The 18,464-nt window shown below is 42.4% G+C and overlaps 1 protein-coding gene across 3 annotated transcripts in view; it reads left to right on the top strand.

Annotated features, from left to right (window-relative positions):
- The window catches only part of LOC111874367 (talin-1), a 95,509-nt gene that overhangs the window by 40,835 nt on the left and 36,210 nt on the right, over positions 1-18,464 (top strand). For all 3 annotated transcript variants that reach the window (XM_023869820.2, XM_033755540.1, XM_023869829.2), the window contains exons 16-29: positions 1,312-1,505; positions 2,303-2,468; positions 3,334-3,564; positions 4,186-4,413; positions 5,328-5,591; positions 5,703-5,902; positions 7,581-7,713; positions 8,194-8,318; positions 9,316-9,484; positions 9,715-9,854; positions 10,676-10,866; positions 14,537-14,796; positions 15,390-15,552; positions 17,193-17,514. In XM_023869820.2, coding sequence (XP_023725588.1) covers positions 1,312-1,505; positions 2,303-2,468; positions 3,334-3,564; positions 4,186-4,413; positions 5,328-5,591; positions 5,703-5,902; positions 7,581-7,713; positions 8,194-8,318; positions 9,316-9,484; positions 9,715-9,854; positions 10,676-10,866; positions 14,537-14,796; positions 15,390-15,552; positions 17,193-17,514 — 2,786 coding nt within the window. The remainder of the gene's footprint in view (positions 1-1,311; positions 1,506-2,302; positions 2,469-3,333; positions 3,565-4,185; positions 4,414-5,327; positions 5,592-5,702; positions 5,903-7,580; positions 7,714-8,193; positions 8,319-9,315; positions 9,485-9,714; positions 9,855-10,675; positions 10,867-14,536; positions 14,797-15,389; positions 15,553-17,192; positions 17,515-18,464) is intronic.

Below are 18,464 nucleotides of genomic sequence, written 5' to 3'. Positions count from 1 at the left end.
TGGTGAGCCCCTGTTAAGTCTAGTCGTTTGCATATGAATTTAATATTTATTTGTCATAAGGGAAGAATTCATCATATCATAATTATATCATGTGTAATTCTGCTGAACATGCCTATAACCAATTAGAACATAATGGTTACTATATTGTCACATGTTAATGACTAGATATGGGGTTTGGATTGATAACTGGATTTATTGAACTCTTCCAGCTTGTAACTACAAGTAATTATAATGCTTTTGCTAATCTATCCACTCAATTTCTCACTACAGCACACACTAAGTCTTGTAATTTTGTCATCACTAGTCGTTGCCTAGTAACGGCTCTCAGTAATGTAGATTCCTCAGTGTCTGTGTTCAGCAGCTCATGTCCATGCTGGCTGGCAACTGACTTGCAACCCATTGCTCCACTGTTGACTTCTAAGTCATAACCGTCAACTAACTGGCTATCACTTGCTATCCTTGGCTCTCGTCAGCCCTCATTATCTGTCAGATCACAGTCAGAGTTACTGTACGACTGACAGTTTACTGCCAATCAGTTCGTATTGATGATAAGCCCCTTGAGACTCACAACCAGTAATTTTTTTGTTTTTTCAAACTCAACATCTGCAGTTATAGTCCTTATGTAACATTCTCTCTGATGAGAGGATGGGTATGTCGTTTACAATTGCTGCTGGTTCTCGCCAGTGCAGTCATTCTGAGGTCTGCGTCCTGTGGGACCATAAGACAATATTTTACTGTCTCAGATTTGAGACTCCCCCAGGAACAGGGTGGACCAGTTATGCCCCCAGGCACTGGGTTCCCTTTTCATCACCTGTGACATGCAGGGTTATGCATGGAGGTATTCGATCCCACCTCCACACAGGCATTTGTTGTCAACTCAAGTCAAAGTCACATTGTGTCTGATGGTTAGTCAGTCAGTGAGTCAGTCAGTCAGTCTTGGTGTCTAGCCCAATCTGGGGCTCATGGCAAGATCAACTGCCTGCCTGCTCTGCTTATATATAGCCTCAGCACAGACTGCATAGAAAATACCATTCTAACATTGTCTTTAATTGTTACGGTGGCTGTTGCCTAGCAATAGGCTGGGCATTGTTCCATGTTTACCCTGTCACAATATGTAGCACCTGCTTTAACACTAGAAAACTTCACTCTACCCACATGATGCATATATATTTCATGTTATACTGGCTATTTTTCCAACTACATGAACACATTTGTCTTTGAAATGCAATTGTTTCCTTTGAAACTGGGATTGAATCTAGGAGAAATGTATTCTCCAAAGGATATAATGTGTACTTCATGCATGTTTTGTAGGTGGTTGCACCCACCCTGCACAGCCCGGCATGTCAGGAGCAGCTGATGGCTGCAGTGCGGGAGGTGGCTCGTGCAGTGGAGGGACTGGTCACCATCTGTAACGAGAGCTGTCCAGATGAGCATCTGCTGCGTGAACTGAGCCAGGCTGCGTCAGAGGTTACTCGCACTCTTAACGACTTGCTGAACCACATCAAGTGAGTCACATTCGCACTGCAGGGTCAGGTACATTGTTTGCCATCTGTTGTCATGGTAACTGCATTTACCATTTACAGTTTTCATGTAAGAAATGAAACGACATGATTGAAAAAAGTGTGCTCCGTATTGCACTACTCAAACTTTCCTACATGCTTTGCATTTTATTATGCTTACTTGCATGCTCTTTATACAGGCTCTAGCTGATGCTCTTCTCTGGCTAAGAATCAAATGGCTGACTGGTAATATTCAGAGATCTCATATTTTTTGTCCTTATATAAGGTAGGCCTTGTAACCACTCATTCTAGCTAAAAATCAAAATGGATGATGAATGTAATACAAAGATATATAAATTTATCTGATTGGTGATCACTGATCATTTCTCACATAGCCGTATTGTTCTGCATTGAGGTCGGAGGCAGCAGGTTCTACCAAATGCCGAACGAGTGTTCGTAAACCAGTAGACTTGTATATGGAAGGTGCTTGGTTTGGATCTCAGCACAGAAACCTGTTATCCTGTTTGAAGTTTTGTGGCTTTCCTCAATCTGTCCAGGCAGATGATTAAGCCGTGACCACTTTCTCCCAAAACTTTTCCATTTCATCATTCGTATATCAACCAACAATTCTCCACTGTCTAGCCTAGCTACTAAGAGTGCTGTAAAGTAACCCACAGAAAGGAAGTATAAAAAATAGTTGTGTGCTAGACTGCATGATGTCACATACCAGAAGACATTAATTTTCTTGCATTACACGGTTTTAGTTTTGGCTGCTGGTATGTTAACTTTTCTTTGTTGTTTAGGTTGGGAACAAGGGAGAAGGCACGTGAGAGTGTGCAAGAAGGTGCTGTGGAGACGATACTAGTTGCCACTGATCGTCTGTTTGCCTCCACTGGTGATGCAGCGGAGATGGTGCGCCAGGCCAGGGTGCTGGGACAAGCTACAGCTCAGCTCATACAGGCCATAAAGGTAACAGTGTTGGTAGCATGCCATGTGAAACATGAGACGGCTGGGTGCTGGTTTCTCAATGCAGAAGCCTGCATGCAACACCATGTTACCCACTGTGAGATTTATGGCTGATAAAGTGGAACCAAACAAATTGACTCAAGCAGTAATGTTTCTGACTTGTGTTTGGGATGTGCCATGTTAAAATTTCAGTCATGATTTTTCTTCAGACAGATGCTGAAATAGGACCTTAAATTGGTCCATATCAGATTCCTTACACATCTTTTCAAATTTATTCTTCACTGGAGTCTGGATAGATCAGTTGGTATAGTGACAGGCTACAGGCTGGATGGCAAGGGTTTGAATTCCGCTAGGGGTAAGAATTTTCTCTTCTCCACCATGTTCAGGCCAGTTCTATGGTCCATCCAGCCTCCTAACCAATGGTACCAGAAGCAATTTCCCCAGTGGTAGAGTGGCCAAGGCATGAAGCTAAGCACTCTCTCCACCTAGTGCCAAGGTGAAGAATGGTGGAGTTATACCTCCACTCCCCAGTATGTCTTCATGACTTAATTTTTAATTAATTAAGCACAGGGACATCTTAACTTTTTATCATCCAGTTGTTCAATGCTGTATAGTCTTGAGTTACTGATAGCCTTGTGAAACCGAACTGTAGATAAATATAGAATGTGGAACTGGCATAGGTTTCTGTCAAAGTTCTTTGATTTCCCCCCCACTATTCATTCTGCTCATGCTCCAAACACATTAATGTTATCCTCATTGTTGGGGCTGGAACACTAGGCTTGCTTGAGGGCACAGTACCAAATGACACAGTCTGACCCCCTCATAAGTAAACTGAATAAATTAATGTAGCAGTATTTCATGTTTGCAGGGGGAGGCAGAGAAACAGCCTGACTCAGAAATACAGCGCCGACTTCTAGCTGCAGCAAAGACCCTCGCTGATGCAACAGCACGCATGGTGGAAGCAGCTCGGCTGTGTGCCTCAAGTCCGCATGATGCTCAGCGCCAAAACCAGTTGCGCCAGGCAGTTGAGGAGCTGCGTGCTGCTACAACTGCAGCAGCCACACCAGCACTGCGAAAGAGACTGATAACAAGGCTCGAGGTGAGGACTGGAAATCCGTCAGTTAGACGTGTCGCACAGTGAATGAAGTGTCTTCTTCTTCTAGCATTATTTGCATTTTGTATGACAGATGAAAAATCCACGAGTTTTTTTATCTTTCCCAAATATTTTCTTTTAGATTTCTTGCCAGCTCTTTCTTCCTTTTTTTTATGTCTTCCAATACCTGGCTGAAGCATCGTTTTCTTGGTTGACTCATGTATTTCCTTCCTCCAAAATTTAATTGTAATGCCTTCTTCAGTATCCTTGTCCCATCAATTCTGTTAACATGGCAAAACCATTGTAATTGTTACTCTACCAATTTTATTAACATTTTTTGTTCTTAACATTTCAAAATTTTTGTTCTTATTTCTGTACCTTTTTTTTTTTTTCCTCCTCAATAGTTCCAAACAAATTTAATATCCATTGTTTGGATTTTGTTGTCTTTCTCGTTATAAGGGTACATATATTAGCGTAATATATTAATATCAGTTAAAAATGTTTTGTTCATCATTATTTCATGTTGTTCTGGGGATGTCTCTTTTCTGTAATATTCATATCTATAGATGTAGTGTATCGTACACATCATGATTACTGCATACACAATGATAACTGAACTGCTGGCAGGCGGCGGCAAAGCAAGCTGCCAGCACGGCAACCCAGTGCATCGCAGCTGCTCAAGGGGCAGCACACCATAATACTAACAAAGCCTCACAGGAGGAACTTATGGGTGACTGCAAGACCATGGCAGATCACATCCCCAGCCTCGTGGAGGGTGTCAAGGGCACGCTGTCCAATCCTGAGAACCCAGCAGCACAGCTGAACCTCATCAATGCTTCTGAGCAGTTTCTGCAGGTATGTGAGTGGCCGTCTGGATGTGCATTTCAGTATGAGAAAATGGGGAGCACCTAAATGCTGGTGAATGTTGACATCAGGTCATCAGTTCCAGAGGGACTGCAAGGAAGAGGTTTCATGTACAGTCTGTCCAGTCTTCCCAGCTTACATCACCAGTCAACAGGAAGAGGTTTTGCCACTGGCATTCTTTAATCTACAGGATATACCATAACAAAGCCTGATGTTAACTTGTCTTTTTTCCTTATGGTCTAGGTTTCTGTCTGGAATAGCGTGTGAAGTAACCATTGGCCATCACATAGCAGCAGAAGTAGTGATAATTCAAAGAGGCAGAAGAAATGTGGTAATTCAGTTTATGTGTCAAGTGTTAACATAGGAGATAGGAATTATTTAATGTCGGTGATTACAGACTGCCTCTGTGGTCAGAGTGGTCATCTGGCCTTCAGATCCAGAGGTCTGGGTTCGATTCTCTGCATTACCAGATTTTCTGAAATGTAGGAATGGGGTCCATTCAGCCTCGTGAGGATAATTGAGGAGGTATTTCAAGGAAATAGCGGCTCAGGTCTAGAAAAGCGAGATTAACAGCCATGGGGGTCTGTTGTGCTGACCACGCAACATCCTCTATCTGCTAAAGTTGGCACTAACTTTGCCAACAGTGTAGTGCTATTCTGCATTATTATTCTATATGGATTTCCTTGTTCTTTGTGTGTGTGTGTGTGTGTGTGTGTATGTGTATGTCTTATTTAGACACCTGGGAATCTTATTGCTTGACTGAATTGTTTTAAAATATAGAAAGAAAGCTGTGAGTGGCATGCTTCATTTGCATCATTGGAACAGAATAATACAATACTCACCACACTGAGAAATCCATAGAAATATATGACAGTTTAACTGAACAGACATGTTACACTTTACAGCCTGGCGCAAGAGTGGTGCAGTCAGCTCGAGCAGTGCTACCAACTGTCTCAGACCAGGCGTCTGCTTTACAACTGACTACAAGCTCCCAGCATCTGGGGACAGCACTTGGTGACTTACGTTCCGCCCTGAACCGTGCCCGTGAAGTTTGCAGCGGCTTGGAGCTGGACTCTGCTTCTGAGCTAATCCGCAGCCTGCAAGCTGAACTCGAAGCCTTCCACAGGGCTGCAGAGAGGGCAGAACTCAGACCTCTACCAGGAGAAACGGTTAGTGTGGCAGATGCAAGGCAAGGATATTTAAGATTTCTGTCGCTTACATGTACAGTTTTAGTGTTTTTGTAACTAGATAACTCCAATAGTATGATGAATGTATTTCAGGCTGAGTCGACTGCCCTGCAGCTTGGTAGCACATCTAAGCACGTGGGCTTTGCGATGGCTCAACTGTTGAGCGCTGCAGCACAGGGCAATGAGAACTACACAGGCATGGCTGCAAGGAACACTTCATCTGCTCTTCGAGACCTCACCATGGCAGTGCGAGGTGTGGCTGCCACAACAAACAACCGTGATGTGCAGACAAAGTGAGTTCTGCGCATTTGAAGATTATGGTCTTCTGGGATGATGCCAGTGGTTCAGTAGATTGGTACCTAGCTATCGGACTGCACAGTATCACATCCTAGAAGACACTAAACCTCATAATCATTGATGTGAGAACTGCAGTTCAATATAATTGATTAAGATGCAGCATGTGTGCTTGTCCGTTGTTGGTGAATATAAATGTGTCAGGTAGCTGTACATGTAGTTGTAGTCAGATTGCTCTCAGCATTTGAAATTCCTGATATTATCTTATATCTGCACTTTCTTATCTTTAAAGCAGCAGCCACGTAGCTATGGACTTTCTCAAATTACTCTGTACCCAATATAACAGATCTGTTCCTAATTCAACAACTAGCTTCTCTGTACTTTCGAACTCTTCAGCATGTAACACTAAAAGGGTTAATGGATGATCTCTCTGAATTCTTAAGTGGCTGTATTCTGTTATATTCCATGGTATGGAACTTTGTATGTACAGTGAAACATCCGTTTAAGGTTTCTTTGGGGAGCTGTGGAGTTGAACGCTACAATGAGGGAAATGCAAACAATTTAACACGTAGATTAGTGACTTGGAATCATTCAAATTGAACACTACACCACGAGGGAAACATTAAATGGTCATCCTGCTCTATTTTCATGAGTCTCTGAAGTATTATATATTATGTTAGTATAGTTGTTTGGCTTCTAACCTTACCATATTTCACAGTCACATTTGTGGATGCTAAAACCCTTTGATGAAAAATTAATTTTATACCATATATTCTACAATAAGCTCATACAGAAAACTTCAGAGGATCCAAATGCCTATACTTTCTTGTGTAAATCTTTTATTTATGAGAAAATGTTCACATTACTTATACCTCAGTTGGTATAGGGTCTAGGTTACAGGCTGGATGATTTAGGAAATGGTGTTACCCATGCTGGCTAAAGGTAAAGGTATCCCTGTAACAGGCTGTGGAGGCCCACAAGGTTGTGAGATGTTGAGGCTCCCACATTTTCTAGACAGTTGGCTCACAGATGGCAGTGAGGTTGTCAGCCTTATGTGCTGGTCACCCTTTACCCCCACGAATATTCCTGGTACTCATTTCTGTTAGAGGCTTAAGTTGACCCCAGGGCCATAATGCAGCTGGAAGGATTAGGTAATTTGAAAGAATTCACCTCATTGGGATTTGATCCTGTGACCTTCCAGCTTATTGCATAGTGCCTCAACCAACTACACTACCTTGTGCCTCCACCTGTTCTGGCTAGAGATTTTTTTCTCTCTGTAGCATTATATGTGGCTTTGTGGACCATTCAGTCTCCTATCCATTGGGTACTGGGGCTCTTCCCATAGGGGTGAAGTGCCCATGGTGTGAAACTGACCACTCACCTCATTTGATGCTGAGGTTAAGAATGCATGGAGCTGTTCCTTCTCTCCCTCATGTGTTCATGGCTTAGTGCTTAATTAGCACATGAATAATTTCACCTAAATTAATTTTTCTTTACCTTTCTTCAGATTGGTGGTGTGCATTGTAAAGAATATGTATGCTTTTCATTCATGGGCACCATTGACATACATTCTTTGATTCATATTTTAATGTGATATACCTAATATGGAGCGTAAGAATGTAAATTTAGGCATTTGGCTAAAATATGGTTCTTATGTACCCATATAATTTGCTGCAGGATTATCTCCAGTGCAGAAGATGTCATGGAGAGGTCACTGCGCCTCATAGAAGAAGCTAGGCAGGCCCTTCAGACTCCTGAGAGCCCCAGCAATGCTCAGAACCTGACACAAGTTGCCAAAGACGTATCTCAGGTAAGACAGATGGACAGAAGACTTCCATGACTCCGTATTCTTGTCGTGCGAGTATTTTCTGTTCATGTGCCCAGGTAGAAAATATACGGTATTTTGAATGCTGGCTGTATCTTCTGTTCTGGCAGGAGGAAGGGTTACCTACACTGCAGAGTCTGTTAGGTTCATCTAGTCCATGTCACTAGGCACTGAAGCAGAAAGTATATGTGGTGTGTGTTTGTGTGTTTGTGTGTGCAGCAAGGGTATGCAAACCTTGGTAAAAGGTAGCAGGTGTCGTACAGAGTAAGTCTCAAAATGTATATATTCTTATCTAGACAATGGACGGTATCTAAAGAAAGTATGGATTATTACGTTGTATTGAGACAGAAACTTTTTGTTTGCAATAGCATGACAGGAATTTACTGCATGGTTATAGATACAACCGGTCAGAATTTATACAACAATTATTTGTGATGAAATAAAAACCTTTTCCTTGAACGTTAGGCTTTGAACAAGTGCGTGGGCTGTCTACCGGGACAGAAGGACGTGGATGAGGCCATTCACTCCATCACAGATGCATCACAGATCCTGGACCGAGGAGAGTTTCCTCATAGCAATAAGTCATATGGGTAAGTAGTACTACATGTACAAAGCGTATATCCGTATCTTTATTTTAATTCCGTAGATCCATATCGGCTACTAAAGCTATCACAAAGCATGTATCTGTATCTTTACTTTAATTCCGTAGATTCATACCGGCTACTAAAGCTATCCCAAAGCATGTATCCGTATCTTTATTTTAATTCTGTAGATCCATATGGGCTACTAAAGCTATTGCAAAGCATGTATCTGTATCTCTATTTTAATTCTGTAAAACCATATGGGCTACTAAAGCTATCGCAAAACATCTATCCGTATCCTTATTTTAATTCCATAGATCCATACCAGCTGCTAAAGCTATCACAAAGCATGTATCCGTATCTTTATTTTAATTCCATAGATCCATACCGGCTACTAAAGCTATCACAAAGCATTTATCCGTATCTTTATTTTAATTCCGTAGATCTATACCGGCTACTAAAACTTGCCAGATATAGAACATTAGTTCTAAACACAGAACTAGCCGCTTTAAAAATACATTCATAAAAGAAACAATAATTATACATAATTCAGTAATTTAACAAGCATATAGGACTCATTTAAGCTGGGATAGTGCAGTCGGTATAGCGACTGGCTATGGCTGGATGACCGAGCAGTCAGAGTTCGAGTCCCATTGATGGCAAGAATTTTCTCTTCTCCAAGTTGTCCAGGCTGACTCTGGGGTCCACCCAACCTCCTATCCAATGGGTACCAGGGGCTTTTTTCCCAGGGATAAAACAACAGGGGCTTGAAGATGACCACTCACCTTCAACTAGTGCTCACTTAAAGAAAATGTGGATCTATACATCCACTCCCCCATACTCCTTCGTGGCATAGTGCTTAAGTAGTCAAGCACAGGGACAACTTTACCTTTTATAGGACTCATCAATTTGACAGTAATACCTTATAGAGATCATAGCTTAAATAGATCCCTCTGCTGCTGGAAATCATCACGCACTTGGCAATGTGGTAATGATTCCATTACAGACAACTGCAGCAGGAACTGAACTCTGCAGCAGCGAACCTCAATGATGCATCGGCAGATGTTGTGTCGTCTGTACGCAGCCCAACACAGCTGGCTGCCTCATCCCGTACATTTGGCTCAGCATTTGGGGACTTGTTGGGAGTGAGCATGGAGATGGCTGGACAGACCAAGGTAATTGCTTTGTTTTTGTTTCAAGCATTATGAGCAGGCCTCCTTGAAGGACCCTAATGAAATCAGAGGCACACAGAAGATCCAACAGCTGTCTGAATGCTAAGGACTATTGAAGTGGCTGTCCTCCCTAAGTGGACACCAATGGCAGTGTAATTGTATTCATTGCTCCGTAATTCTGATGTGTTTATGATGAGAAAATGGTAAATTTGCAAACATGATTGACATTGTAGGACAAGGAGGTACAGGGACAAATGGTCGTGTCCTTGAAGAATGTTTCGATGGTATCATCAAAGCTGCTGGTAACTGCCAAGTCTGTCGCTGCCGACCCATCAGCACCCAATGCTAAGAACCAGCTTGCAGCAGCAGCAAGGTGAGTGAGGAACGGTGTTTTCTCTACAGCCCCATGCCGATGTATAAGCAGGAGAGTGACTGACTGACTTAGAGAACTGCTGCGGTTCAATCCTTGTGAGCAGTTGCTGTGAGAAGCTGTTAGCTGAGGCACGGGGACAGTTAGAGAACCCAGACGAAAGGGAACGTCTGCCGCTTGAAGCTGTTACCAGAAAACTGGTGAAGCCGCAGCATGCTGAAGACTTCAGTGTGTGCTGTAGGGAATTGCAACATGTGAATTAGCAGTAGCTTTACATTTACTTGTAGTTAAGAGTTTTATGCATAAGTGTTCAATAAATCTTGTTACAAATCCAAACTCCATCTATAGTGACACTCATATGCATGACAGTATATTGCTGTTATGCTTTATCATTGGTTTAACCGGGGTTCTACATATAACTGTTGTTCCTTCTACAGATTCTCTACTCATTTGTTTGTTTCTTAGTGATGGTTTCATCATACTGTCTTTTAAGTTTATTTCTAGGATTGCTTTGTCAGTGTTGTGATTAGCCAGTAGGCTAGATAGCTCAGTCAGTAATATGTCTAGAGTGTGGGCTTGATGACCAGAGAACTTGGATTTCAATTCCTGGCACAGGAAACAAATTTTTCTCTTCCCAGTGTCCAGTCTCTCGGGGGCCCAGCCAGCCCCCTGTTCAGTGTGCAGGGGGTAAAGCATCTGGTGCATGAAACTGATCACTCACCTTCATCTTGTGCCAAGGTTCAGAATGCACCTTCACTACATTACTGCTGTATCACACGGGGACAAAAAAAAAACAGAAAGAAACTTGATAATTTCAATTTCAGGGCAGTGACTGACAGTATCAACTACCTGATTGATGTCTGCACATCGGCAGCCCCGGGACAGAAGGAATGTGACAATGCAATACGTAAGATTCAGTCAATGCGGCCCCTGCTGGACAACCCCACAGAGCCACACAATGATTCCACCTACTTTGAGTGTTTGGACACTGTCATGGAGAAGTCGAAGAGTCTGGGTGAGTTCAGGTTCCATGGCTTCCTCATCTGTCTGTTTTTGAGCACATACATTGTTTTGTCTTTTGGAACCTTATATCCAGAGGTTTTATAGTATGATGACCTAACAAGGATGGTATATAGGATATGGCAAGGTAAGGTTTCCGTCAGCACAAGAAACATGGTTATAATCAATCAATACTCAGACTGAATTTTATTTTCTAAGTGCTACATGTTTCAGTCCTGGAGGTACGCAGTAGCATATTTGGTTGAGGCACTCTGCTACAAGTCAGAAGGTCGCAGGTTCAAGTCCTGAGGAGGTCATTGGATTTTTTTCAATTTACCTAATCCTTCCAGGCGCACTATGGTCCTGGGGTTGACTCAGCCTGTAATAGAAATGAGTACCAGGAATATTCTTGGAATGTTCTTGGGGGTAAAGGGCAGCCGGTGCGTGAGGCTGAGAACCTTATCGCCATCTATGAGCCGATTGTCTAGAAAATATGGGAGCCTCAACATCTCGCAACCCTATGGGCCTCCATGGCCTGTTACAGGGATACCTTTACTTTTTACATGTTTCAGTCCTCATGGGACCATCATCAGACAGTATTATGATCACAGAACTAACGTTATTTGAGCTCCTAAATATGGACACAACACATTCATATTGTGAAATGAAGCTTATATTGGAAATATAAGAATTGCAATATTAACTTTCTCATATATTAAAAGAGTATGTGGTGTAACAATAAAGTTCGCGAACTCATTGTGGTAAGAGTGGTACATACCTAATTGCTGAATATTGCTGTGGTCGCCTTCAAACTACTCCCCTGGGAAACTATGCACCAATGCCAATGCCTAGTCCATCCTTAAAAACAGTTTTGATGCTGGTTTTGTGGAATGGCTTCTAGAGCTGTCATCATATTTCTCCTGATGTCATCACTGTCATCAAAATGCCTTCCTTTCAGTATTTCCTTTATCTTTGGGAGCAGAAAAGAAGTCACTGGCTGCTAGATCCAGTGAACAGGGAGGGTCTTCCAGCACAGTTATTTGTTTACTAGCTCAAAACTCCCTCACAGACGGTGTCATGTGAGCAGGTTCATTGTTGTGATGCAGTGGCACATCAAAACATGCTCAGACAGTAATAGACACCACTCAGAAAGAGACTGCCATATATCAACAACAACACATCTGTGAAACACTGATATGCCAATGTCATCAATCCATACTGAGGTTTCTGTCCACTGCTGCCACAACAAACACATGGTGACGAGTTCGCGAACTTTATTGTCAGACTTCGTACAAAATACGTAGCTGATTCCAAAAGTAAGGTCTCCAAAGCGCTGGGTAATTTTTCGTGCGGCTGTTGGCAACCCTGTTGCATTCGTTGCTTCCCCCACTCCCCCCAATACCACCAAGCATGCGCGCACGTAGCTAGGACGCTCAGTCTTGGCACGGTTGCCGTTAGAAATGGAGCTCCCGATTACTAAAACCGCGAAGTGTGAGATTCGCGCAGTTATTCGGTTTTTGAACGCAAAAGGGACTAAACCAATTGAAATTCATCGTCAATTGGTGGAAGTGTATGGCGAGTCGTGCATGGACATAAAGAACGTCCGCAAGTGGTGTAGGGAGTTTGAATCTGGTCGTACTGCAATACACGACGAAAAAAGAACTGGGAGACCGTCAATTTCTGACGAGACAGTCGCGAAGATTGAGCGAGTCATGCGTCAGGATAGGCGCATCACACTCGATGATCTCTGCATTTCGGTTCCCGAGGTTTCCCGAACCACCATTTATCGGGTTTTGACAGAGAAGTTGAATTATCGGAAGGTGTGCGCAAGATGGGTCCCGCGAATGCTCACGGAAGACCACAAACGGCAGAGAGTTGACTCTTCCCGTGAATTTCTTCGCCGCTATGCTGACGAAAAGGACAACTTCTTGAATTCAATTGTCACAGGTGACGAAACCTGGGCGTACCACTTCACACCTGAGACAAAACAACAATCACGTCAGTGGCGGCATTCCTCTTCGCCTAAGCCTCGAAAATTCAAGCAAACACAGTCTGCCGGTAAAGTCATGGCAACTGTGTTTTGGGATCGAAACGGGGTATTGTTGGTTGACTTTATGGAAACTGGGACCACAATAAACGCTGAGAGATATTGTGAGACACTGAGAAAACTCAGGCGGGCGATTCAGAACCGGAGAAGAGGGATGTTGAGCAAGGGCGTAAGCATTCTCCACGATAACGCTCGCCCCCATGCCGACCGACAAACCGTTGCTCAACTGCAACAGTTTGGATGGAACATCATCACCCATCCACCCTATAGTCCGGACTTGGCGCCCAGTGACTACCATCTCTTTCCAAAGTTGAAAGAACATTTGTCTGGAAAGCGCTTCAACAACGACGATGAGGTGAAAGCTGAGGTTCGAAGTTTCCTGAACAGCATGGAGGTGAACTGGTATGACATGGGCATACAAAAACTGCCACTGCGCCTACAAAAATGCATCGACCGAAATGGCGATTATGTAGAGAAATGAGTACATGTTCAAGATTCAACTGATGTATCCAAAATTGAAAATAAATGTTTATTTTATATTTTCAAACATAGGAGACCTTACTTTAGGAATTACCCTCGTAAGTGTATTAAAATATTAGCATGTAATGTTTATCAAAAATGAATGATATGTTGGAAAGATGTTATATTATGAAACAAAGCCTTGGGAATAAAATGGAAAGTTATACAATTAAAACCAAAAAAGTTAAAATATTAGAACAAGTATTAAGATGTGGAATATAAAATTTCTCATGTAATGTTCATCGTTTTCCATGACTTGTGGAATGCCATGTTGTTGAGTGCCTCTCAGGGTGGAAGTTACTGCGCCCGAGGTTGTGCTGTAGTAAATGTATTTATGGATACTATTACATGGGCTATTATGGTGTGTTAACATTCATGCAGTGTACGTCTTTGGGTATAAGTCATGAGACGTCATTGATATATATGTGTGTTCCTTATGTGTGGACATTGTATAGTTGTTGCTTTGTCCATGGTTAACATCTATATCTATTTTTTTCATCTTACTAGATTGGAAATGGAAGATAACAAGTGCGAAACAGTTGATAATTCCTATATGTTTCATCTATTCCAAGCTCCGGCAAATTGTATTTAAACTGTTCTACATTTGTCTTTCTTCTGGCATTAACACACACACACACACACACACACGCACATTAGGGACAGCACATTGCCTCATGGCATCAGCCCTGACATGTAGTAATTTTCACCTGTCAGGTGTGATTGGATTGGCAGTGAAGATGTTAAAAGTAAAAAAAAGTAAAGCTATCCCTGTAACAGGCCGTGAAGACCCATAGGGTTGTTAAGACGTTAAGGGTCCCACATTATCTAGACAATCGGCTCACAGATGGTGGTAACATTGTCAGTCTTACGTGCTGGCCGCGCTTTACTCCCCAGGAAAATTATTTAATTAATTTCTTGTATTCATTTCTGTTAGAGGCTGGGTCGACCCCAGGGCCATTGTGTGGCTGGAAGGATTAGGTCAGTTGAAACAATTTGTAATTAAATATCATCATCATCATCAGTAATCTGTCAAGACGACAGGTCCACAGTCGTTTTTAATGTACTGGCTCATGTATTTGTTTTTCTAAGAGTGTTTTCTTATGCTGGTTACCTCTTGCAGGGGATGGGATGACAGGCATTGCGAACCATGCCAAGAAGTCAGAACATGAGCAGTTCGGTGAGGCTGTGAAGAGCGTTTCAAACTCAATCTGTGGCCTGGTTGAAGCCGCAGCACAAGCCGCCTACTTGGTAGGAGTGTCAGAACCATCCAGTGTGGCTGGGCGCCCAGGGCTTGTGGACCAGGCGCAGTTTGCACGCGCTGCCCAGTCCATCCAGACAGCCTGTCAGCACTTGACCAACCCAGCAACAAATCAGCAACAGGTATCATGATGTGTTCTTCTTTTTTAATCTCATCAGCGTTCTAAATTATGATACTAACTACCATCTGGAAATTGTTATTGAATTTGGAGCATAAAATTTCATAAATAAACTCTTGTTGTTCAAATGCAAAATTTTATGTGTAACTACAGACTTCGTCAAAAGTACCTAATTTTAGTGAAGCAATTGATTATCCACTTTAATACCAAGTATACAGATTTTGTGACATAATGGATATGCCTTCAGTAAGTAAAATAGAATACAGTTCCATAATGTTACATTCAGCATAGAGGTAATGTAATAACCTAACAAGAATCCTTTGAGGGATGCTCTGAAATTGCGGTTTCACTGAATATGCTTACTGTGAACTTGAAAACTTCAAGCAGGACAGCTGCATTTCTACCAAGGTACTAAAATTCAGTGCATTAAGCAGTGTTGCTATTTACTGTGATAATTCTTTCACCAAAGGTGGGCATGGCTTTACCAATGCAAGCAAACCTTCCAGTTGATTTTCCATTCCTATTTATAACTACGTGGTATCATACATAGTGACAGAATGGAAAGTGTTAACTCTTATCTGTATGGATGATTTACAGGTGCTGTCGGCTGCAACGGTGATTGCCAAGCACACAAGTTCCCTTTGCAATGCCTGTCGCGTGGCATCTTCTAAAACGACAAATCCTGTCGCAAAACGACACTTTGTCCAGTCTGCCAAAGATGTGGCCAATTCCACAGCAAACCTTGTAAAGGAAATAAAGGGTGAGTGGTGAATTACAGAGTCATGTAATTCAATTTTTTGTTGTCCAGTTCCATGACGTTCCCTGTTGCTATGGAATCCTGAGATTCATGACTTTTGTCATAAAGACCTTTACCTTTGGACTGTCTTCAACAATATGAAGTCGTTTTTGGGAAAGTGACACCATGTAGTCTAACAGAAGTTTATCAATATTTCACTCCTTCCATCTTCAGGTTTGAAGAGTAAGCCGAAAAGGAAGCATATTTTTGAGCCCTGAGGATGGAGGCAGTATCTTCCTTGAAATTGTTAGTAACATTGTCAGACTACTCAGTATCTCATATCAGAAGATAGCACTCTTCATATCCAAAGTTATTTTATTGTTAACATGTTCCAGGAACAGTTGTTCTCTCACCATCTTTAGACACTTTCACTTGCCAGTCTTTTATATTGTGACATGTTGCGCAAAGGAGAACCCCCCCCCACCAGCAGTGACGCGGCGGGTGAGTCAGCGCTCCCCTCCCCCTCCTCCGCACAGTAACGTAATGGTGACGCAACAGGATTGTTACGGTAGTAACAGCAGTTACTACCGCTAGCGTTACTAGCAACACAGCACCAGGCAACAAGGGTGCCTATTACGTGGCCGTTTTCCGTATTGTCTGATCAAGGCTACATAAGGAGCAGCGAAGGCTATTCCCAGTTAGTTGTACTGTGACAGCCGCCGAGTTATAAAGTAATAGTCGCCGAGCCGAGTTGACATATAGCAACAGTCGCCAAGTCGAGTTGTAACCTGGCCATCGCCGAAGACAGTTCCGAGTTGTACTGTGACAGCCGCCGAGTTGTAACGTAACAGTCGCCGAGTGTGTTATCAACAGTTCTCCAGTCAGCCGACTACAGTTGGAGTATAGCAGCCGTCGCGGAAAGAAGATCCGGACGTGTGTGTGATTGTGTAATTGGGAGCGTGTGATACAGTGATACAAAGCTCCCCTACTGTAAACGTGTAGACTACTGAAGGCAGAGCGAACTGATTTGCGCATAGGGTTATAAAGTGTGAAACCCCGCAACAGTGTTAACAGATTAATGCGATTAGGGTTATAAAGTGTGAAACCCCGCAACTGTGTGATAAGTAATTGTAGCCGTTATTTGTAGATCGTTAAACCAATTAACCATCTCTACGGCGTCTTCAGTAACCAGCAAGACACGTTACAATATTTTCCCTGTTTGAAATCATGACAGTGGCAGGCCCCCAATGGTCAAACATCCAGGCCCTTGTCATGTGTCCTCTTGTTAAGTCATGGAATGCCCTTGGTTCTCTCTGTTCGCTGCTTTCACTTTTGTTAAAGAAGCTGTAAGATGTGAAGCCTTTATTAGTATTGTTTCTTCAATGATGTCATTACCATTATATTTCAAAATTCATGAGGCATTGCTTAGATTTCATGTTGTTTCATTTGTTTCCGTTACTTTATTCACATTAGATCATTCATATCTAAGGTTACAGGCCAGAATTCCCTAACAGTTTGCCTTTGAAATGGGTTTAATTTCAGTGAATTGTCGAAATGGTTGAAGAATTACTTCATTTTAAAACCGTATGTCTTGCAAACTGACTTTCCTTGGACATTACTTATGCTAGTGTATAATGTGAATGTCTGGTTTCTGTTGTTTCCAGCCCTGGATCAAGACTACAGTGAACAGAACCGTCAGAGTTGTGCTGCTGCCACAAAGCCATTGTTGGATGCTGTGGACAGTCTGTGCACATTTGCAGGTTCACCAGAGTTCGCTAGTCAGCCCGCCAAAATTAGTATCGGAGCCCGGGCTGCTCAGGAGCCCATCCTGTCATCTGGTCGTGCCATCATCGATGGCTCTTGCTCCATGGTCCGTGCTGCGAAGTCCTTGGCTGTCAGTCCTAGGGACCCTCCCACTTGGCAACTGCTAGCCAATCACAGCAAGAGTGTATCTGACTCTATTAAGAAACTTGTAACTTCAATCAGGTGTGTTTTCTGTTACACTGCTTGCAAAATGGGGGCTTGCTTCTGTATTTCTTATCTGTTAATATCAGCTGAAACGCATTTTGTGAGGTAGCAGGATGCACTGTTTTTGTGAGATTTTACGTTCTTACAGTGTTGGATATGACTTCGTATTCTGGGTCATGATATTTGTCGACATTCATTCAAAATGTAAGATTTGAGGTTTTCACAGCGGTGACTTTGAAGAAAGCAGTCTTCTGGGATGTGGCACCGTGTAGATGTGTTAACTGACGTTTTGGAGGAACATATCTCCTCCATTGTCAGGGTAGAAGGAGAAATAAGAAAATCCGCAAGTGAAGAGACCAGGAGAACCAGTCTGCTTGTATCGATTCTCACGGTCTCTTCGCTTGCGGATTTTCTTATTTTTCCTTCTACACTGAAGATGGAGGCAATACGTTCCTCCGAAACATCGGTTAACACCACATCTACACAGTGCCACATCCCAGAAGACTGCTTTCTTCGTTCAAAATGCCTGTGTTTATCTACCAGACCACATCTGGAAGGCAGTAATGTTCATACATACGATTTTTGATCATAAGAAACTAACGGGTATTAACCTTTATCGGACGAACGTCATCATATGATGTCGTTAAAAGTTAGGGCAGCTGGCCGAACGTCATCATATGATGTCGCGGATTCCACGCGTGTAAGGTTTTTTTTAATATTATATTAAAAATATAAATTGTTGTTCTATTTACATGATTTTTGGTCACCACCTTTATAAGGAGACAGCCTTCGTTCCTGCATGATCTAATGTAATCTAGGGACGTCATATGACGTTAAAAGTAAGGACAAATTTAAGAACGACATCATATGATGTCGCGCATTCCACGCGTGTAAAGATTTTTTTTAAATTAAATTTAAAATATAAATTGTTCTTCTATTTACATAATTTTTGGTCACAACCTTTATAA

The sequence above is a fragment of the Cryptotermes secundus genome, unplaced genomic scaffold (assembly GCF_002891405.2).
Source record: "Cryptotermes secundus unplaced genomic scaffold, Csec_1.0 scaffold47, whole genome shotgun sequence".
In the NCBI taxonomy this organism is placed as follows: Eukaryota; Metazoa; Arthropoda; class Insecta; order Blattodea; family Kalotermitidae; genus Cryptotermes; species Cryptotermes secundus.
This window is presented reverse-complemented; position numbering and strand designations above follow the sequence as displayed.